General features: G+C 38.3%; 1 protein-coding gene across 2 annotated transcripts in view; it reads left to right on the top strand.

Moving 5' to 3' along the window:
* The window catches only part of pcp4b (Purkinje cell protein 4b), a 41,114-nt gene extending 21,005 nt beyond the window's left edge, over positions 1-20,109 (top strand). The window contains exons 2-3 of one of the 2 annotated variants that reach the window (XR_001421961.1): positions 11,015-11,066; positions 19,485-19,516. Coding sequence is in view for 1 of the 2 variants with exons in the window: in XM_015016421.1 (XP_014871907.1) it covers positions 11,006-11,066; positions 19,485-19,615 (192 nt within the window). In the remaining variant the exon portion in view is untranslated. Of the gene's footprint in view, positions 1-11,005; positions 11,067-19,484 lie in introns of those variants that run through there. The other variant, XM_015016421.1, reaches the window with a different exon arrangement.
* Positions 20,110-24,171: the final 4,062 nt, after the last annotated feature.

The following is a 24,171-nucleotide window of genomic DNA, read 5'->3' as shown; positions in this document are numbered from 1 at the left end:
ACCAATTTCTTGGCTCATTAAGTTGCACTATGGACAAAAGTCAGACAAAAAAACTCCAATGCTAGGTTGCATTTCTTTTCCTCCTTTTCACTCTTGTCTTTTGTACTAGGAAAGCAGCAACCTTATTATAATAAAAATAGCTGTTTTCATATTATTCATATTATTTCATATTATGATTTTCCTTCAGGGGCTGCAAACACGTGTGGCTTATTGCTCTTTATTAAATAGGCAGTGGTAGATTTCACAGCTGCTAAGCAAACACACTCCAAAATAATATTAGATTTATAAAAAATAACTAAATAGTAGGGGATATACCAAGACATCGTTTGTATGGAAACATTAATGCCATGCCTTTTTGCATGCACTCATAATTTTAGCAGAAGTCTGTCTCATTTCATCCGAGAAAGGACAGAAAACATGTAGATGTTTCTCAGAGGACTGACGGGCAGGAGCTGAGGCAACCTGACAATGGATCGCAGCCATGAACACTGCAAACAGTGAAGCGGTTGCTCTTGTTGTTAAATGCCTGAAACATGTAAAGGACACATGTTGATGACTTTCTGGTGTGCAGAACAACTGTGATTATTTTTGGTCCATGTTAAACACAGATGACCAGTATAACACAGATATTGAGGAATAAATTGCTCAATTTCTGACACATATCTTGCCCATCATCTGCTTTCTGAACTGCATGTATTGTTGCACTAAATATTTAGCGTTTAGTACGCATGCTAAAAATAAACTACGAATTAAAATGTCCTAGTTTAGGAAATACAACAACTTCTGCACCTTACCTTGGAGACTTATGGTAATGTAGTGATACATTTTCTGCTAAAACTAATTACAAAGGAAGATTCCACAATTTTTATAGAGGAGATATATATATATATATATATATATATATATATATATAATAAAGCTCTGATAAAACCGCAATATGTGGTCATGGTGAGGATAGAAAATGGACTAAAACCAAATCTTTTGGCAACAAGGATGGAAACACCTACATTCAATCTATTTAAAGCATCAAGGCTATGTATTATCTAGTTACATTTCTGGAGATAAAACCCTATAACCAATCTCCAATACTTGCTTTGCACACAGTCCTAATCTACATTTCTTCAAGTAATAGTTTCAGCCATTTCTCAGTTTCTGCTTTTTGTTGTGGTTGCCTTTTCTCTCTCTGGCATTAACACAGAAAATAAGGAGTTTACAGGTTTGCACTGTGTGATTTTATGTTATATTTGAAATAATTGCTCGAACTTGTTGTCTTTGGTTAGTAGTGTCACTAGGTAATTTATTTATTCCAGTCTACATATTGCTTTGTTTATTAGACTTTACTGAAGAAAATAACTCATCTTACTGTAAATGACTCTACATAGAACCATATACAAGATAAAAAGCAGTCTAATCCTCTCATTGAACATTTTCTAATGCATTTGTGACTGAATCTTTCAATGTCAGATTGTCATAAGTTAATTGTTGCTAGTTTTATTCTCAATAAAATATTTATATTAGTGAAAATTTGCACTAACGTACTTATTTCATATCTCAGTAGCATTATGTAATTATTTTTAAATAGTTTTCTTTTTTTCACAGGTTTTTATGCTATTCACCAAAACCTCTTTGCTCTAATTACTGTGCCTAAAATCTGTTTTCAGCTCCCCTGAAACCTCTAGATTTAATGGCAATTACTGACCTCAGCGCCACACTGCATGAGTTAGAAACCACCCACTTTCTCCTTATTTCTGTCTAGATGCGCTCTGGCTTCCCAACAAAAGAAAGAAAGTCCAAAAAAAAAAATCTGCAACGGGGAGTTATTGACCCAGCACTGATTTGGCAATGCTTCAGTATGCCCTGTAGCCCTTATGACAGTATGCTTTATGTAACTGCCAGTGGAGCTCATACAGATGAGTGGTCTGTAACACACACACACACACACACACACACGCATCACTTGTAGTAAAGAGCATACAGTACACACACACTCCCACTGACTGCACTGTGAGGATGGGGGGGGTACTGATTTGTGAGGAGGTGAATAGATAGGAGGAGAGAGAGGTTAGACAATCGGCACAGAAACTCAGCAGCGCAGCTTCATCTGAACATAACCTTGAAGATTATCTCTGTGCATCCTGTGAACATGTTACTGTCATGGAAACACCGCTGCCCATTCGAACTCTCCCCACTATTCCCACCAACTTTCCACCTGTTAAACACAGGGGGGCAAATTCACAAAGCTGAGCAATTTGCTTCCTTTTATTTTACACGTTTTGTTTCTGCACCGCAAACAGTCTGCGCGAAATACGTGCAGATGGAGAGACACCAGAGAGATCTGTCAAATTTACACCTTTTTAATGTCAGCTTGCAGTTGTCTTTTGCTCTATGAGGAACACGGCAGGCAGAGATCAGTGGGATGCAAAGAAATATTTGATCATCGCGACCTCTTGGTGCCGACAAGATCAAGGCACTTCTGAAAACTTTAAAACTATTTGACCGTAGCAGGGAGGAATCCTAGTGGGAATGGCCTTTCTAAATCTTTAATGATGGGGATATTTCTGATGTAGACGTGCGTATTATAGAAAACTATCTTTTTTTTTATGCTTTTCACAAGGTTGTAGATGAAGAACATGCATCAAAGTTAAGACGTCTCATTGTAAAATTATCACGTGTGAGTACAACATTTTTGTGGAGTGAAAACTGTGGACAAAACAGGAAAGATCATGCCATTAGTTTGTCAGCATTTCAGATATTTAATCCAGAAACTAATCAATTACTATATATATAAACAACTGCTCATATTGACTGACATGAAATGTTTATATCGTGAAAGTTTTTCAGCCATATTGTCCATCCTTACAAATATTATTGTTTTAAATTACATCAATATCTCTATTATTGCAACACTTGTTAGTTTTTTGTAGACATCAATAGGGGAGATACAGTTATTTCTTTGTTTTGGTGAACTCAACTTATTGTACAGTATTTGTACCCATTGGACCCAATGAAAATGCTCATTTCTGTTAGCCAGATGCTAATGGTGTTCGCTGTTGCTGGGCAGATTTGGACTGAAAGACTGTTTCCATTCCAAGCTGCGGTAATCGGCCGCTGACTGTTCATGTGTTATAGATGGCATTAAGGCTTTATCAGTCTTCCACGCTTCTCCACATGACAGCCAATGAGCAAATTTGATAAAACAAAGATTTATTTGCTCCATTAAAGTCTAAACTCGCTTCAAGAGTCGCAGCATTACAGCAGTGAAAATTGCAGGATAAACACATTAGGGGTCCATAGTTGTCTGGGTCTGTTTTATTTAAATCTAATAAAGATCAAATTTGACCCCGTTTTAGGTTTTTGGGGAATTGAACACGTATTAATCCTCTCCATCCTATCAACTGGGAGTTTAATAAGTTTCTTTTTTTTTTTCCCCCAAATCACACGCTCAGAAGTTGGGTGGAAAACGCCAAAATGAATTCTGGCTTAGATATAAGAGAATAAAGACGGGCTTTCTGCAAAAAGAATTTGAAAATGCCCTCCCTCTTTTTCCCTCTCTTTTCACTGATACATATAAAACTTCTGTGATGTGTGACTGAATCCACAGTTTCATTGCTCTGCTTGTTTTGAGGCAGTATGTGTTTGTGCGACTATTATCTCTGCGTTATGTTTGTTTGTTTATTTATAGCTTCTCCTTATGGTATTCCAGCTGAAAGCCCAGAAGAATCAATTGTGTAGCAGCAGCCACAGGCAGGAAGCCACAGTGGTCATTTCTAAACGCACACACACAAAAAAAAACATGGCCTACTGACCTTATATACCTCTGAGTCTGTTGATGATTAAAAGGAGCTACAGCTGGTGTCTTTGCTCTCAATTTTCTCCTTCAGGTTCATATAATCATCGTTTCATTTCTCAGCTTTGGCGATTTCTCATCCTCCAAGCAGTGTCAGGTTGTGTATGTAGCCATACTGACTTCTTCACTTGCATGAGCATGTTTTTGTTTATCCGCACAGCGAGGGCTACGGTCCCTTACCCCCTCAGTAATCGAGCCACCGTTATTGCAATTTACGCTCGGCTCAGCTGCGTAGCTGCTCAGCAGTAGCTGAGCTGCTTTCCCCTCCACTCAGGAGGGTAATAGCTCCTCATCACCTCTGTGCTGAGCAGAGCATTTTCTCTATAAACCAAAGGACCCCAGGTCACACCTTGAGTTTAAGACAAATTATAACCTGTTTAAAACCCCTTCTCCCCCCCACCCACTTCAGAGTACAACATGATAATCATGGCTTGAGAGCTGACATCTACAGTAACATCATCTCAAGAGAGATTAATAGGTGTAATGGAGTGACAAATGCTCATAACTGCAAATTTATTGCTCATTATGTATTTGCTCCTGTAAGCTTTTTGAAGTTAACAAGCAAAAGAGTTCAGAAAAACACCACAAGCACATATAATGTCTGTTCAGTTCAGGTTATTTATATATCACCAATTCACAACACATGTCATCTCGAGGCATTTTATGAAAGTCATTTCAATCCAACCACACAAACATTCAAACTAAACCTGGTTATCTGTCGCTACCTGGCTCGGGGATTGTGACAAAAGAGAAGAAAATGGAGACAAAATGATCATTTATAAATGTTTGTTTTATAGAAAACAACAGAAAAGTTCAATTGAATGAGTCATTGGAATAAATACTATATTTAACAAACCGGACAAGTCCAAACCGAACCAAGAAAACCCCAGGAGGACGAACACAGGAAGGGAAGGGAGGGATAGAGCCATTATCCACCAGCTCAGCACCTTAGCCTTCATATAGAGGAGAACAAAGTCAGGAGTTTCCAATCAGTATGGCTGCTTCACTCCGCTTGTGGAGAAACTCAGCAAACGGTCAGAGTCGCCACACAGACAGTCAAGTCCAGGTAATTATTCAAATTGGTGAATTGGTGAAACTCTCCGATTAAATGGAGTCACTGACTTGCAGCATTCACTTCTCATGGATGATCATGTGGCAACGGTACACAATCACCTGCACTGTGTCGTTGACTTTGCAGGAATTTCTCATAGAGAGAATGTAAGTAGCGACAGTAGAGAGAAAAAACTACCTTTTAGCAGGAAGGAACCTAAAACAGAACCGGGCTCGGTATGAGCAGAGCATGTTGTTATAAACCCTGTGATTTCTTTCTGGAAATGTATCGAATGACTGGATGTTAGAATGAGACACTGAGTCTCAGGATAGTTCATCTGCATAAATAAAGCTTATATCTGAATCAGCTTTTTTTTTCTTTTTTTTTATCATGTTGCTCATTATTGGTGGAAACTCATTTTATGCCAGACTCTTCTCTATCTTTCTGACACCACATGTCTGGTCGATGCAAGACATTTCTGCAAAGTTAATGATTGAATGCAATCAGCTTTCCAGTGCAGCAAATTGCTTCCTTGTGAGAAGGGACTGGAGAAAATGAAATGACTCAGTTTAAGCTGCGCTTCCTCTGAAGACTCAGTTTTTACCAAAAAAAGTGCCATAAATTGAATTTGACTGCATTAGGCTGTTTCCACAAAGCAGAAGGTAGGTGCTGTGCTGATCTATATGACAGAGTACTGCCAAGCATCCTGCCCTCCACCTGTTAAGATCCAATGATGGGTCTCTCAAGTATGTCAAAAGATCAAAAGTAGCAAAGTGATTTTAGTGATAAATATAACTTATTGCAAGAACACCAACAATTAGAATACCTAAATCGAGACGTTGAAACTTTTTAACTTAAAGAAAAAAAGATGGTTGTAATGGTGAACTTTGAGAGACAAACTTGACTTAGTTACACCAGTTCTATGGTAAGGATGGCCTGATTCTTAAACTATAATAAGAAGCATGTCAAATAATAACATCTGGTTTAAGCCATGAATCCAAATCCATCACATACTAAATAAGTTTAAGGAAACCTTTGGCTCCGACATTAAAATTAACATTCCATCACCAGTTCCGCTGGCATTTGTCAAATAGAAGATGATGGTTAAGTAACTTTCTATATGGTGTATGAAAACATCTGGCTTTAAATGTCTAATTTAAATCAAGTTGTCCATGCTTGTAAATCCCATTATGGATCCATCAAAAGGCTTCTATTACATAAAAATAAGCAGCTATCCAGCCTTTGCAATTAATCTTGCTCAACAAAGCTGCAATGTTGCATCAATATTAAAGGTCTTCAAGCAAACATGAATGCAAATGAGCTGCAGGGCTCCAGACATGCAGGTGCTGCTGGCGCAGTGGAGCAAGGCTGGACTGGTTTTGTGTCGCTTGTGCCACAGCAGGTTGTTTTGGGAAACAAATCGGTGCTTTGTGAAGGAGCAGCTACCATGGCCTCCGCAGTTAATTTCACGGGCATTAGAGAGGACTGCTGGAAAGACTCGATTTCTGTCTTTTAACTTGGATTAGAGGTTTTAGAAACAATACAAAAGCTGTCAGGAGGGAAGCTCAGCAGAGTTACTGTAATACGACACGCCACAGAGAAATGTGATAAGTTGTCCCCCTTCAGAGTACCACTGACAAACATGAAAAAAAAAAAAAAAAAAAAAAAACTATCATTCTGATGAGCACGGAAAGTAAACATCCTCTGCAGCGTTGCGTGCATACACGGCATTTTCACGCAGTTTGAGTGATGAGTTTTCAGAAACTCAGACGTGCATCAAAGAGCTGCCCCAATTTGGATGCGTCTTCTCAAGAGAAGCGAGTGTGTTGCGCTCTGAGCTAACAGGCATGCCTCATACTCTCTCGCCACACATGCCCCTCCGCACGCGGCATCAAAGCTTAGCTCGTACTGTTTGAAATTCATTGAAAGCATTGGATTAATAATGCAGGGAGAGAGAAGCTCAGAAAAGAAGACGCATAACATGATGATGCCTTCTCGACTCCTCCACCATTAAAGCATGCAAAACCCTTCTGACACGACCAAATTGGAAACCTTTGAACAAGGAAGTGAATAGCTGTGAGAGGGTTGTGATGAAAGTTACTGGAGCTAAATCCCCCAGGAGGTAGACGGATACACGCCAGCTAAATGAAACAATTTCCTGTCTCTCCTTCACTGGGCTTTGTTACCGCTGCCTCCTCCTGGGTTTGTTGAAAGAAGATTGTAAAAAAAAAAAAAAAAGTAATAAAAAGGTGTAATTGAATTAAGTACAATATTGCACAGTGATTCTCTGGATTTTTTTTTTTTTTCTGACCAGGTGGTGAGCGTAACAATTGGCCAAAAAGAAAAACAAAGCAAACACTGGGACGGCATGTTATGTGGGACAGACGGATTCAGTCAGATGGTGCTGCAATCTGAAGATGTACATACATTAATTTTATTAGGAAATTAATCTTTGTCTGTGATTTATTTATTTATTTTTATTTTTATCCAAGTGGGAGCCTTTGTCGACATTTAAAAAGGTGTGGAAGAAACGCTCAGATTTTCACATTTTTTTGGCTGAAATTTAATTTTTCTAATTTTCTGCAATTTTATTTCTTTTATATCCAGTGGCTGAAAGTAGTATTCATTCTCCTTTAACTTGCTCATGATTTTTCATATTAAAATCAGCAAGGTCAATGCATTTTACTGGGATTTTATAGGTCAAACTTTTCTGATACTGTAACGTGTCTCCCATTTTCTCCCATTTTGGCCAGTATGCCATCGTTCTTTACCTCCATCCCCACTGTGCTTCTCCAACCCCCCACCCATGCTCTTACCTTATTTTTCCCGCCGCCGGACGGCAACATTTCCTGTACTCTAAAATCCAAAACTTGACGGGTGTGCTGTGAGGGTAAAGTGCCTGTGCCTTGTGTTCTGTCTCAGTCATTTTTTGGGAACACACAGTGACAACCAACACAGAAAAACACAGGGCAGGAAGAAAACCCTCATTAGTCCAGAAAACTCTCCCTCCATCCTTAATTTTCTTTTTTTTCTTTTTTGTTTCATCAGACCAGAGAATGTAGTCAAGGAAATAATTCTGGCCATTCATCTTCTCACCGAAGCTCTTTATTATTCTACATCTTAGCTGCAGAGGGTTGTAGTAATCCTTCTCTGCTGTCTTCACCCTCCTTCTCATTAGAAAGCTCTCACCCAGGCCATGTACATACACTGAAGCTAAAAATGATCTACCATCTGGTAACAAAACATGTTCACGATTAAGGGACTCAGATAATTCTGACTTAATTTTTAAAGCACATATAATTTTTCCAGCACAATTGCAGCCAAACTGAAATCCTGTTACAATGGTTGCACAAAGAGTCTGCTGCCACAGACAACAGCTTTCATCATTCAGATGTAAATTATTCTGACAAAGGTCATTTTAAATATAATTTTTAAAACATATTACAGAAAAGAACATATAAGAGTTGGTGTGCATACTTGATTACCAATAATAGCTTTGCACATCGTCAGTGAATAGCAATCTGGACTAAACCTTTAAATTTTAAACACATGACTTATGCTGAAAAATAGTTAGCTTTAAGTCTTCTTTATTCAGCACAGCAGTCCACACCAAAAAGAGTTGCAACTTAGCCAGCTGCTAAATTCGTTCTTAATTCCCTTCAACACAGTTTTGATATTTAGTTAAATGATGTTGTACAACTTCACTAACTGGCTTCTGTGAAACACATGACCGTGTGAAGAGAATAAATTGGTCAGTGAACAGAATGAAGTTGAAATGAAATAAAGAAATGAGACAAGGGGATTTTGCCTTGAGGATTTTTTTTTAATGGAAATATTTTAGTGATTCGAGAAATCATTGCATCTCTGGATTTCCTTTTTTCATATGACTTGAAGACTTTCCTTTGCAGTCCTTGCAGTGCTTTTCAAAACTTGTGTTCAGCAGAAAAACAGCTGAATGTTGAACTGTAAACTTGTGTAAGTCTGTCTTTTTTTTTCATGTAGCTTCTCATGCATACTAATGTTTGCTCTGCGATTTGAAAAAAATAAATAAAAATTTCACTTTTTCCCAGTCTGTTCCTGTTCCTTTCATGCTCCAATGCTTTTGTACTTTTATAATTAGATCCATGTCTTCTCTGTGCTTTATACTAAAAGCTGAACTGTTAAATGTGGTTTTAAGCTGCTCACATTGTCTAATACTCCTTTCTGTCATACATTCTGTTTTTGACTTTTGTGCTAATGTAATCTTTAAAAATCCAGAATATCTGAACAAATACGTCCAATGCTTTACTATTATTTAAATAGATGAGTAAATATTTCCAAACAAGGGATATTCATCACCTAAGACAAAACTATTTGATAGTAAGATAGTATGTTAATATTTTAGGTGTCAGATTTTAGATATTTCACCTTTCCAGCCTTTTTGTGCTTACTTCTGCACTTTCGTTTTAAATGCTTACTGACTAAAAATCACATTGCACACTTTCTAAAAGAAGCGAGTACTGGAGAGATTTACACAGCTTGTCTGTGTTGTTATTTCTCTGGAGATCCGTTCCCATTTGCAGTTTATTAAACAAAATCCAGGGCAAGAGAGCTTGGAACGCAGGTAATGCGCTGGGGTAAATAAATGGCCATCGAACAATGGTAGTTGACATTTAGATAAATGCTGTGGCTTTAGAATACAAACATAATGATTATATCTGGTAACGGGGGACATGTACAATTATATCACGTCACAGTTGTATATTTATGGAGGAAACGAGTACACATTATAGCCGACTATGTCCTTCAGGCTGCAGCACATTCTGTGGCTTTCCTGTTCATAACCAGTGGTCCATTTTACAGCCCATTATCTTATGATGTAGATGGAATTATAATGAGTGTAGTCAATATCTCGTGACCATGTAGTTACAGGCCTTTATAAGCTGCATAAATCCTCTCTCACACACAAACTCATAACCACGCAGATTACTGGGCTTTGGCCTCCAGACAGCATTTTGCAACATCTTAACCTCGATACATTCATCTAACACCAGCTGTGCTGCATAAATGCACTCCAAAAATATCAACAATGCAATGAAATGTGGTAATAAAAGCATGAATGTTGCTTGTGATTCTGCTCTGTGGCAATTAAGGAGTAATAAAGTTATTTGTTTATGAGTTTATAAGTTCGGTAGTGTGACAGTGCCAGGTCAGCGCAAGGGAGAAAACTTCTGGTTATTCCTGGTTACTGTGCTGTACTTGGTACTTGTGCCTTTCTAGTGTCAAATGACCTTGAGCCTGCAGGGGCTCATCTTAACAAACCCCCTCCGGCTGAAACAATCAGCATAGGCCTCTGAAGGAACAGCAGCTCAGTCCGTAGTAAACGTCAGAACAGTCATGAGGTGCAAGTGCAGTCACTGCAGAGCAAAGAGCCGTGGCTCATCACCTTCTGGTTTTGATTACAAGCTTAATACAAGTACTCTATATCTGCTTTTCATTCAGTGATGCAGGAAGTTAAAAAAAAAAACCCTGGAAAACAAACACTCAGGAATCTTTTTACTATGCAGTTAAGACTGCTGCATAAATAACTAGATTATGAGATGATCTTCACTGTCATCGTTGCTTTGGACAAGTCAGAAGGTTTTGCATCACTGTAACTCTTACACACAATATATACTGTGTGTTTGTGCCACTAGGTTTGGCACAACGGCAGCTAATATATTCAGCAATAGCCCAATAATATCATTTAATCCCACACGTCACATGCTTTCGAAATGGTTTACTCACTTCAGCATGCAGGATGCTTGAAACTGAAAATCAGACTTACTACTTTCTTAAGACGTCATTCTTTTTTCCTAGTCTGTAATGTACAGATGCAGCAAAACATGATCCCAGTACACATACACAACCCAGTAGGGAAGTGAATAAAAAGCATCAAACATATTGTGAATACGACAGGACTTGATTTTGCAAACTTGCCTTTAATTAACCTTCGTGGCATGTTTTCTTATTCACTAGCACTCAAGGCGAGACAGGAAGCAGAGTGACAGCAGCTTAAGGGGATACATTTTGACATGCTTTAGAGTATGGTGGATAGGAATGCTCTGTTGTAACGCATTTCTTGTTTTATGTTGCAGAGACAAGGATCCGGGCCAGCTGCTGGCAAAAACAAGACCTCTGGGGGAAAAGGTAAAAAGAAAGACATATACTGAAACTTTTTAGATTCTTTTCTGTCTTTAAAAACAAAGAAATGAACAATGTTATGCCTTAAATCAGTGGAAACAAAGCAAAGAGAAGAAGCAAAGAAGCAGTAAGTAGACTGGGGTTTACTGTATGTCGCAGCTCATATGTCTCTGATCCAGGTTTCAACAGACTCATAACAAATGAAGGTAACTGGGGCTGAAATGCACACAAACACAACTGTACCTCAGGACTTCCTGTCAGATCCACTCACTGTGTTATGAGTGTCATGTGATTTTTAGGTAGATTTGAGACCACGCATTAAACAGTGTGATCAAATTCACAGATGAAATGGCCACTGAGAGCCGATGGTTACTTAAGCTTGTCGTAACACCTCTGGACATAAAAGTGTTTAGTAAATATGCAGCATTAATATTAATGAGGAATTTCCCAGCCGGAAGCTTTGACTCCCATAATGTGTGAGGAAATGCTCTTACTGTCACTGCAACTCTGAGTTCTGCTGTTGTTTTTCTTCAGCCGTATGCTCCAGTGATCACCAATTACCAATCTTTTCACATGTTTACACATATGTTGGGACGGTGGTCTCTTAAGTTACGAAAAAAACCGCAGAACAATGCATCCAGTTCTCACCTCATGATGGGTGCAATGTCCAAACTTGTACTGGATATTCATAAAAATCTGTAACAATCCACAAACGCATCCATCCTTGTCTCTTTACAATACAGCGTGAATTAAATGTGCATTTTAATTCTGAGGCTCCAGGCACCAGGAGACAAAGTTGTAATGGCCATCAACTTCTCTGATCACATCTCTCTGGTGATTGCCTCTCCTCCCTTCCCCACCGACAGACAACCGGTGTCAGTTTGGTCCTGGGGGAAATAAAGATCTGCTTCATGTGCCAAGTGCGTTGCAAATCATGTTTATTCTTGAGCCGCTGTCATTAAACTTATCACAGCAAAGCAAATAAAGTCTTCAACGAGAAAAGTAATATCCTCTCTCCTTTCACCTCCCTTAAATCATGACTGTAATTTGATGTGCCGCCCTGACTCAGCAATACTTCACCATTCTACAGGGACGTAAGCAGAACTGTAGCAGAACCAGGGTTTTCTACAGTCAGGACCATGTAAGGGTAACAAAAGGTCAGGTATGTGGACAAGGCATTAACAACTTACTATATTAACTTAGTAGGACAACTGTGAGTTCCCAGCTACAAGACTTTTAGTTCATTTGCAGTTTTCCCTCAGCCACTTTGATGCATTTCTTGATCATTTTTGACATTTGCCAAACAGTAAGTGTATTTCTCAAAACAATTCGTACAAACAGTGGAACACCATGCATTATCTGCAAAAGTCAAAGTCCTCAGTCCCTCTCTCAAAAGTAAATATATGTATCCATGAGCATGTTAGTATCTTCAGTATGACAAGTCCTTGTGCACAGATAAGACAGTCAAATTGCTTTGTCATGTCGTCAATATAACGGTGTACTCTGCAGGGATGTTCTGTTATAAACTGTTAAAGTTTTGATGTATTGTAATCTGTAATTGTGGGAGATCAATGCAAGATGCTGGACATGATTCACATTTACACTTTTACTGTCATTTATTGACTTAACCTGTCATTGTGTGGCAGAAAGATAGCACTACATTGCACAAAGAATAAAATAAAACAAAAGTAGAAATGGTAACATAAGATCTCCCCAAAAAGGAAAACTGTACATGTAGTGCTGTCTTCTTATGCTTTCCATCTCCATGCTGAGGGGGAAAAAAACTCCTCAATCGGGTAAAAGAATGAAGAGAAGGATGAGAGGAACTACATCAAACTCTAATGATGTTGGAACGATGGAAACTGGCAAACATCCTCCGCCTCTTCTGCCTCTTTCTATGTTTTGAGAAGTTTTCTTTTCTTTTTTTTTCTTTTAATTTAACCTAAATTTTACAGTAAAATTCATCAAAACTCTTGAAATTGTATTGTGGACAATGCTGAACGAAAAGACAGCAAGTGTGCGTGAACTTATTCTGCGACTAGCCATGCTGGAGCCCTATTAAAGAGTCACCACCTTGCTAAAGTAATTAATTGGATCCACATTATCAGAAGAAGTTCAGACGCTGGGATGCAGGAGACCAATTTTTCCCTGACTACAAAACGCAGGTCTCTTTTTCTGCTCACTTAATAAGGAAAAATAATAGGCAGATGTGTGCCTTGCAGTTCACCCACATAAACACAAAGTATTTCTCTGCGGTGTGACCTTGAAAATTAATTTGTAGCCTGTAAAAAGTGCTTTCCCAGAGATGCACAAAGAGCACACTCTGAAAGTGAGGGAGGTGGGAAAAACTCAGCTATTGACGTTCGCCCACTCTGCATCCCTGAGCACTGAGCACAACACAGTCTTCAGAGAAAAGCTCTCTCTTGCTCAAGGACGATTTCAAAACAAATGTGTCCATATTCACAGGAACTCATTTTAAACTGGTTAAATACAAGTGCATACAGCAGTGATTCTCAGTGGTGCAGCAAAGGCTTTTTACCTGATATCAGCAGTAACAGGACGATTGGTTAACGCAGGGAGGAGGAGAACTGCTTGTTGTAAAAAAAATAATAATAATTGAACAAGCACAAATGTGTAGCAAGTTGATGGAATTTGATTAAAAAATAATTATTCACTTTGGTGCTTTTCCTTGAATACAAAATGCTAAATTTACAAAACAATCTGAGACTAAACCAGGGAGCTGCTGTTTGGATGCTAAGTTATTAAAAAACTATAAATTGTCTGATTGCATTATAATTTATAACAGTATGAGGAGGTTGTACATTTATTTAGCGCAATTTTGGGTGATGAGATCATCTCTCTGCAATACTTTGCAGATGTTCGACTGACCTCCACATGCAAGACGCTTGAAACTGAAAATGAAACTGATGGTGTTCACTTCTTTCCCCAATGATTAATTGTCAGATTACTTGTAGTTATTTTTTTATTTTTTTAATGAAGTAACAGCATGATGTTTCCCGTTCTCTCAAAGAAAAAGATTACAAATTCTACACCACAGATCCTAAATGACATGCAGTATCGAGAATGAGGTTACACGCGTACTTTACAGACGTAACAGGACTTCCCTTTGTTTAACATGTCAGCACTCTTGGCAGGATTTGAAATGACATGAGTTTTAAATTAAATTCAGTCTCCAAACATAAACACAGTGTCAAAATAATTCTCTTTCATATCCGGTCTCATACTGATAACGTTTTTAATGCACCAGACAAGGGCACTTCCTGACAGCACCCACATTGATGACAATATGACACAACTGAATTCTGAGCTTTCTCTTAAAAATCAGCTTCTACATGTGAGAGTCCAGATGAACAGAACAATGTAGAAAGTGCTACATCAACACTACCTCCCACATCATTTCAAAAAGGCAAAGGCGTAATTTCAAATAGGCTCACCTCAGAGATCAAAGTCATCTTTTTTTAATTAGCATTGGACATGCTCCCAAAGTGATGATGACCTATTTTCTTTACAGTTTTTAATTAGCCTTGTTGTTCCAAATTATTGCTGGAGTGAATTATTCTTATTTTGTCATAGATTGTGAGTAAATTACTTCTGTGTTAAGCTTTTGAATGTTGTAGAAAGCTAAAAGCACATATTCCCTCTGCAGGTCGTTAAGCCTCCCACGCTTCCCCATTTCTTTTTTATAGTTTTACTATTCCATCCTCAAGGAGGTTACACACATACGTTCTTGCCAAAAGTCAATGAAAGTCGACCTAAGAACAAAACTCACCGTGCCAATCAATGCACAACTATCCCCTCGTGTGTGTATGTCTACTGATCACTGTGGTTTCCCTGGTGCTTTGACTCCCCTCTGGTGTTTCGAGGCCTTGGGGCAGATAAAATTTATTTTCACACACACTGGCATTCAACTAGAGACAAAAATTCACCAACAGGTGCACAGCATGAAAGCAGACAAACATAACCCTTGGTAAATATATTATGTCAATAGACATAAGTTTGTGTCTACAGAACCCTTTGCCCATTTAATCAGTCATAATAATGAGGATGTCACATTGAAAACTGTTGAAAATGAAATTTTTATTGTTCACTGTCAAACCTCTGAGACCTACGGAGCCCCTAAGGGGACATGGAGAAAAAAAAAAAAGGAAAGAAATCCCGACTTATTATCGCGAGATCCCGACTTATTATCTCGAGATCCCGACTTATTATCGCGAGATCCCGAGAAAATAAGTCGGGATCTCGAGATCTCGAGATAAAAAGTCGGGATCTCGAGATCTTGACTTAGTTTCTCGGGATCTCGAGATAACAAGTCGGGATCTCGAGATAATAAGTCGGGATCTCGAGATAATAAGTCGGGATCTCGCGATAATAAGTCGGGATCTCGAGATCTCGACTTAGTTTCTCGGGATCTCGCGATAATAAGTCGGGATTTCTTTCCTTTTTTTTTTTTCTCCATGTCCCCTTAGGGGCTCCGTAGAGACCTGACATGTTGAGAGTAAATTAGTCACAGATGGACTTTATGTGCTTACAGGATTATTGGCCTATTAAACCCAGTTTATTTGCACTGTATCAGAGTAAAGGAGACCAGATACAAGTGCATCAAATTATTAAATTATTGTTGCATTTAATTTACACACAATTTATACTGTTTGCATCTCCACTCCACGGAATGGAATCCATTCAGTACAAGGTAATAGAAGTAAGCTGGGAGAAAATGCAAATATTTGTGTTTGTTCACTATATGATCGATTAGCTCAGAGACAGATATAATTTCCAAGTTCCTAGTCAAAAGTACTAAAGGAATCCTCCTGAAGTCATAATTGTGACTGAGAAAGGTTTGGCTGATATGTAGCTAGCTCATACATTATTAGCTTCTCCAGTGATGTAGATATCTTTAAATTAGTGAGACGCAGTTTGCGTAATATGTTAACTTTTTCTTTTTGGGCTCTAACTAACAAAATTAAGGAAATGATAAGAGAAATTAGCAACTTGCTAATTGCAACTGGAATCCTTCCAACTCGCCTGTGACATCATTTCCTGTTCGACGCTCGGACTTCCATCACAAGTCTAATGCAGCTTGATCATATTTCGGTTTGTGTAATTCGCCTTTCTGCCACAAGTGGCGCTGGAGTGAACCACTGCTCTGGCTTTGAGACTGGTTTCAGTCTTAGCCAACGATCAGGACCTCAGGGAGGCAAGACCTCATGTTCAAAATACAAAATACAAGTTAATGTTTTAGAGGTCCCATTTCTCGACTCTCAAATGTCATCCGTTGGTTATTCAATATTAGGATTATATCATAAATATGTTAAAAGCTCCTCCCCCTGCTGCTACCATTACGTGTCAAAGCAAAAGTAACAGATGCCACATTACATGACTTGTGAACACATAATTTAGCAGTGAGCCATCAAATCGTTTTTTAAAATAAGTCAATCTCCTTAACAGGCTTTTAATTCTAAAAGGCCCAACACACAATAAATTATTTTGGTCCTCCGCTGAAAGCGCAGACGCGATGATCTGCTCTGACACCTCAGCAGCAGCTATTGCACACTCATTTGTTTAAGACAGTCACACTCAAAGTGCTGCCAGAGGTAATAGGCCTGATAATTCATTGTGTTGGTGCATGATGAGGAGGCAAATCCTCAAACTGAGAATCATCCATCATTGTCACATTCCGTTTCTGCCCTCAGTCTTAAAGAGGGATGGAAATCTTACCCCAGGTCTGAAAGATTTTAATCAAGATAATGGTCGGCAGACTCATGGCTGAACCCCAAAACAATGACCTCATTAGTTTGCAGTAACTAAACAAACACACACAGCACAAACATAAACGCTGGTAAAAAGAGTTTACTCTGTAAACTTCTCATTTTACTAATAACACTCATATTCGACAGAAAATGCTGCATACATGTATTTTTTTCATTCATAATTTGCCATGCAGTTGCAAACTGAGTAAAGAGAAATTGAAAAAAAAAAAGTACAATTATATATAAATTACTGCATGAAGATAAACGTATAAATTCACTTCTAGCCCAAAAGTCTACGGCTTTACTTTTAAATAAAAACACATGGGTTCTGTAGAAATCCAGATATATGAGGGAATAACAAACGTCTGAGGTCATTTGGTCAACATAAGACCAAAATCTGTCTTTACACAGTGCAGGAACCACATCAGAGATGATTTACTGAACCTATTCTTTCCATTGGCTGATCAGGCATCAAATGTTTAATTTTTAAAATTTCAGCTTGAAACCCACCAATTTACAGTGAGTCACGTAAGTCTTGCAAAAACATTCATACCACTTTAACCTTTCTCCACAATTTTCCACATTACTACTATGAACACCAGTATGATTTATTGGGATTTTATTTAAAAGAGCAACACCAGGTAGTGCATAATTGTGAAGTAAACAGAAAAATACTTTTATCAAATTTATGCTAGTAAAAATCTGTTTCATTTACTCTGCTTGACTTCTTAAGCAGACCTGTTGCAGTAATCAATTTGTCTGAAAATAAAAACATTAGTCCTTTAAGCCAAGAAATGTTCCTTAGGTGATAGAAGGCCAACTTTGTAATCATCTTCATGTGCGTCTGAATGTTCAGATCTGAGTCCATCACTACACCCAGATTTCAGGCCTGGTCACTAGTTTCTAGCTGTAACCATTGTTTTACAGGAAGTAAAACACAAAGATGCAGAAGAAATTGTTCTCTGGGAGTAAAACTGACTCTGCATATTACACACCATCCCAATGGTGACACATGGTGTTGGCATCATCATGCTGTGGTGATCTTTTTTTATTTAAAGAAGGGGTGGAGAAGCTGCTGAGGGCTGGTGTGAAGATGGATCAACCTGGAAGAATCATGGAAGAAATTTTGCTAGAGACTAAAACAGACTCGTCTTTGGGGCAGAAGTTCAACTTCTCACAGGACAGCAGCCAGTTTGACCATTGTCTTTGCTCTCAACTATGACAAACTTTGAAGTTAAAAAACCCTCAAAAATGTATCAAATAAAGATTAACAGCATGACTGCGTTTGACACTGCAGACAGCAAAGGGCACAGCTCAGCAGCTAAAACCGCAGGGATGAAAACAGCAGGCATCAGAGCGTTGGAAAATTCAATATCAATTAATGCAGGATTCAAAGCTCGCCTTGACACAGCAGTTAGTGCTTCCTCCTTTAGCTGCAAGAGAGAGGTACTCAGACTCAGCCCCAAGAGAACCTGCAGATTAGCTGCACAGTCGATACACGAGTCTCCTCTCTGCTTTTGGCCTCGCCTGTCATGTGGTTGTCTACAGAAACCTCCACAGATCAGACTCCACCAGATCAATATTTTGTTCTGGGCATAAAGAGAAAAAAACAAAACAGACAAAACCCCACAATTCTGTGTTGAGAAATAATAAGTTAATGTGCAAAGACACAAAAATAGCTTGGTTGTTTGATTCAACAGCAGCAATTGGATTACAGTTGTCAGAACAGGAAGCAAGTTAATTTTGCAACGCACCGAGTTTCTGTGTTACTGTCTGAAGTCAGCATTATCTTGCCATGGTTTTGCAAAGTTCTGATCTGCCCTCCTCCACTACTTTAAGAAATCTGTTTTAAAAAAATGATGTCTGGACATGTACACTCCAGGTTTTATTTTCTACTCACCTGGTCCAATAAAGCAGACCAAAGGGGCACAAGTCATCAGCCCATCACTGGGTGAAGATAAATGTATCTGAAGATAGGATACATTTATCCTATATTCACTTGCTCAGGTTCGTGGACAAATATAACGTCATGCACAATAATTTGCTCTTACGATGTGCTATCATCCATGCTAGCCGCCAAGCCTCATTTAGCAGCGGCTCGGACAAAATCAGCTCAGTGGCACCCAACCCCCTTTGGTCAGCATGAGCAGGTTATCGTCTTCTAAAGTGCTCGTGTCTAATGTCCGATACTTGAATCCAGTGGTTCCCAAACCATTTTTAAAGTTACTCTGGGTTTAATTTAGTGGCATCAGATCAAAAGGAGGTGGGCCAAATCCTGTATTTTTAAGATTTTTTTTATTTTTTACTAGTAAAAAAAAAGAAAAAAAAAATTTTTCTTCCACTTCACAATTATGCTCCACTCTTAGAGTAAATAATATGTCATTCTTACAAATTTAAATGTTTTTATAAACCTTTCTACATTATATCTTTATGGTTGTAAATTGTTTATAAAAAACTGTTTCCAGCGGTCCTGCATAGTCATCACAGCAGATTAAAACTTTGGATTGTACAACTTTCAGCTCTTGTTAAGACGTTTAACCTCAAAAGAAAAACATTTTTAAGATCAGTAACTTGAGAATTGCTATTAGGAATTTCATAAATGAAAAAAATAACTAAATTCTTCACTCAACCATTTACTCTGTTTTCCCCTGTCCAGAGGAGTCAAAAGCAGACATCCCAGAGGATTTTGACATCGATATGGACGACCCACAGACCGAAAAGGCGGCGGTCACCATCCAGAGCCAGTTCAGGAAGTTCCAGAAGAAGAAGCAAGTTGAGAAGTCCTAGTGAGCATTACGTCGATCTGTCACCACGTGGAAGCGATGGCACTTTGACGCCGGTGTGACATTTGCATGTAAACAAATTCATACCTGTTGAAACTGAAGGGGTGGTGAAAGGCTTGGGTGGGGAAGGGAATGCTATAGCCTGTTAATCTTATGACTATGTCTGTGAATTCTCATTACCCTGTCATTATGATTGGTATAATTTATTATTTTTAACTACAAGAAAAAAGGTTAAAGATTTGGGTTTCTGTCCTGCCAATCTTGTTCCATATTCGATAAGTTCTCTATGTTTTTGTACTTATCCTGGTAGTCTTACCTGTGCTAGTCCTTCCTGTTCTGCACCCAGGACTGTTTCCTGAGCTGGTGTTAAAGCTTGCTCTTAGGAAATCTGCCCAGGATCTTTGTGTTTCGCCCTGAAACATTTTTCTTACCTGCATGGTTCTGTCAAAGCTCTGTGTCAATGTACATTGAATAAATAAAACCTGTGTGAAAAATGTGTCTGTGCATAAAAAGACTACAATCTTTCACATCAAGCTGCATGTGCTTTTTCAGTGTGCTGCAAGCACTCCACTCTCACGATCAAGCTGAAAATAGAAAGTTGCCTGAATGAGGTTGGTTGAGTTTGTTTACTTCCCAGCCTGATGACCTTCTGCTCGTAAAGCCAACCAGCAGATTCCCACTCAGCTTCTCTCAGCTTTTAGCTCCCAACAACTAGCCATCAATCTTTGGAAAGTCAAATTTTACCACTGGGGGGTTGGAAGGGAGTCACTCTTCTCAAATTGAAATAAAAGAGTTTTTAAAAAAGCCAAACAAATTAGTTTAAGTGAGGTTTATAATCTGATTATTGGTTTTGTATGGGGGATTTTTTCTGCCATACTTTGAGAGCACACATGAGGGATCTAGATAGATATCATGTTGTGACTATGTTGTAACACGGTTGGATCTGTTGATCCATTTTCTGTGGTTAAGTAAACAAACTCCTGCTTAAGATCAATAGCTGATAGTGATCAGTAGCACACTGCTGGCAGATGTTTAGTGTACTGCAGCAGAAAGCTGACATCGTTGTTTCTCCCTACATCCAGTGGGTGGCACAGGTTGCTACAATCAATAGTAACCACACATTCAAACACGAAACAAACACACCCAGTGCAACACTTTCATTCTATTGGCTGAGAAGTTGCCAGGCGACGGTGCATTTTTGTTCCAAAAGCAAGCAGAAAACGTTGTGTAAGCGAGCAGAGAGTTTTGCAAGCATAGATTTACTCCGAGTAGAGACAAGGAGAAGAAAGACATGAAGTCCTGCTTTCAAAATGAAAATGTAAGCAAAAGTATTAAACGTTTTGAAAAGAAAAGACATTAAATCCTGCTTTCAGACTGAAAAGGTGTGCTCTTGGATTATGGCAGAAAGATTCCCCCATAGTTTTGCTCTGCTAAAATAATTTGATGCCAAGAATATGGGTCAGTATATGTTTTAAAGAACACGACACAAATGGTTAATCTATTTGCATTTTAAAATACAAGATGCTGAGAAATTAATAAAAAACGTAATTTTTCCTTTTTGTTCCTAGAAGATGCTGTGCAGAAATTGAAATCAGGTTTGATTCCTGTTTCAAGCATCTAATTCTGAACAAATTGTGACTGCAGGAGGTGCCTTTTGCTCCATGAGTGCCACAAAACAAACATAAACAACACCATATAAAATAAAAGCACATTTGATTAGTTTGGATGACGACAAGCATATTTGTATTATTTTTATTTACATAGATGGGAAGGGATGTTATGAAGTGAATAATTTACTTTGCGAGCAACATTTTAAGGATTAAGGGTATCACAATATATGAAAGCTGATCTACTTTCACTTCTCTTTGCCAATGATTTTTCATTTTCATCATTCAAATAAAGTAAGACCAAGTAAACATTTCTGTTATCCCTCTCCCAGTTGCTCAGATAGATACAACAATTTTATAATCATACATATGGCTTGAGAATAAAAAGGTTTCTAGAGTAGCAGTGTCCAAAGTTAAGTGTCAAGGATCAGAAGGAGGAAGGAATATCATCCTAAAAATGATTAAAACTGTGAACATCACAAACAGATACAGCAATGGACACAAAATAGCACTTGATGATGTTTGTATATCAGAGTTAGTTCTTAGATAAAAGCAGTTTTCTGTATTTCCTGAAATTTCATAGTAATGTCCAAGTAGAAATGTTACTTTTCAGTGAAAACAGGTGCATGCATCCTTTCTTTCTAAATTAAACAAAATATTACTAAAAGTGGAAATAGTATAAACTCTGTTTTAAGGGTTTTTTCCATACAAATATTCAACCCTTGAAGTTGAGCTGATTCCCGTACATTCGGTTCATGACTGGATACAACTGGGGTTTGAGCTAATTTAGCTCCGTGATAACCTTTTACACCACAAGAAATTGATCCCTCAGATTAACTTTGTAAACCTGTGAGGATTAAAATGGTGAGGAAAAATGCACAGTTGTATGCTATCTGCAGGCGAACGGCTTGTGGTTTCTAAAAAGTGCAAAAGAAAGTACATCCTCACATCTTTCAGTCTGTGGTTAAAAAAGATAAATTGTCTCAGTAATGTTTAGGCTTCAAATAACACAGATGTTAAAAAAAAGCCAATGTTTAAAATCTCTGAAGTAGATTTTTTTTTTGTTTGTTTGTTTTATTCCTGTGCTCACAAATGCATTAGAAACTCCCTAATATTGTAAACCACATAAATTAAGAAGAATGAATTCCAGCTCAGCAGAATTGGACAACATTCACAATTTCTCTATATTTCTTGTTTTTGGCAAAAACACAAGTTTGTCTGCTGGACTAAAGTTTGAGCTGCTGATCCAGATGCTGCTCGTTTACTGGTGTGTTTGGGGTGTTTTCTTGTTAAAACAAACATTTCAGAGGCAATTCCTCATCCAGTTTGAAGCCGCTCCTTCCAATTAATGTTTCAGTTGCACAGAATCAGATATTACTCTACTACACCCACTGCTAAATTATTTTACCTATGGAAATATAATCGCTGCTAAAAGCAGTGATTGGTCTAGTTTGTGATGTTGGACGGTGGATCACTGGAACTCAGCTGTATCAACGTACTAACTCAAAGCTGGTTTTGTAAAGCAATCCTGGTTCTTTAAAAGCGTCCATGTCTTTCAATTTTTACTTCCTCCTTGAAGAGGCAGTCTCAGCGGAGTTTCTTGTTTGTTTACTTAGTTACTTTGTTTTCACCACCTAATTATTATTAAAAAGCCTCCTGCCAAGTCTCTGTGTCCGTAGAGGGTAGCGTTACTCCCATAAGAACGGCAGACTCCTCTTTTTGGTGCTATGTCAGTGTCCTCTACTAGAATCATCACAAAGCATATGCAGATTTGGTTCTGATCTCGCATCATAATAAGCTCCTCTTCTGTGCTCCCTTCTCAGTCAGTCCATTGTGTCTTCATCTGCCTGTGTTTAGTGTTTTTCTGGCTTATTACTCACACCTGAAAAGAGTTGTCTGATTTGGGGGAAAAAAAAGAAAAAGTTAGAGTTTAGTTTCTGAAGTCAACAGAGGCACCTTTGTTTGTGTTTCTGAGAACACATATAGCAGATATGTGCTGTGCAGGCCATTGTGGCGCTAATACCATGGTGATGCATGCACTGTAAGCGTATTTCCACATGCACTGAGAACAGGACTGTGAAAGTCACTGCGTGCCGTGCCGTCTGTGCTGCCTATGGAGATGAATTTCCCCCCTGCAGATGGCAGAGTAAATCTTTAATATCCGGAGGTAGTGGGTGAAACAGCTAGATGTCTTTTAGTTATACTCTATTAGCTGATTTCTGCCTGAATCCGCTGTGCATTAGTGAGAAAAAGAATCCTGTTTTTGTTTTTTTTTTGTTTTTTTGTGTGTGTGTGTCCTGACAGCTACCGAAATTAATTTCACATTATGTGGATACAGATAGTAATTATTCATCTGTGTTCTTAAGAAAACTGACATTTCTGTCTTTGGGTCACACATAAATGTTTTGCAAATATATTTAATCAAATGAATGCATATAGTCAAAAAAAATAAAATAAAAAAAAGACAGTATCTTAGTTCAGGCAAACATTGTTCTTGTTCTATGGTTGTATTGTTTGTCTTTTCTGAGCTTTGGGCCAATGGTCCCATTAGATTTAGAGATAGATGACTCCTCTAGGTTTAATTCATTAAAATTGCATTAGTCATTAGTAGCTTGTCACTCAAATAGCAGCACGGATTTGCTCTAAATAACGAGTGAGTCTGTGAGTGCGCAGTGAGCGATTTCATTGTCAAAAATAACAGCCTACTGTGCGTATGACTGACTGATGCTGCCACTGGAGTCCACATAATTAGACTCCTCACCTCTTAGACTCTATCAGTGCACAACGTCAAGATCTCCCCTCTACATTTTCTCAAGAAAATAATTTATTTTGAAAGTCGACGTTTTTCAAGTGAAATGCCTCAAGAAAAGAGCGCTGACTGATGATATAATACAGTAATTGTCATGTTGGGTTTTAATCGTCTGACCCACATGCAAGAACACCCACAGAACAA

The sequence above is a fragment of the Poecilia latipinna genome, unplaced genomic scaffold, assembly GCF_001443285.1.
Source record: "Poecilia latipinna isolate Pla-1442-1.1 unplaced genomic scaffold, P_latipinna-1.0 Scaffold2014, whole genome shotgun sequence".
Lineage (NCBI taxonomy): Eukaryota > Metazoa > Chordata > Actinopteri > Cyprinodontiformes > Poeciliidae > Poecilia > Poecilia latipinna.
Note: the sequence above shows the minus strand (reverse complement) of the source record. Positions and strands in the feature narration are given on the sequence as shown.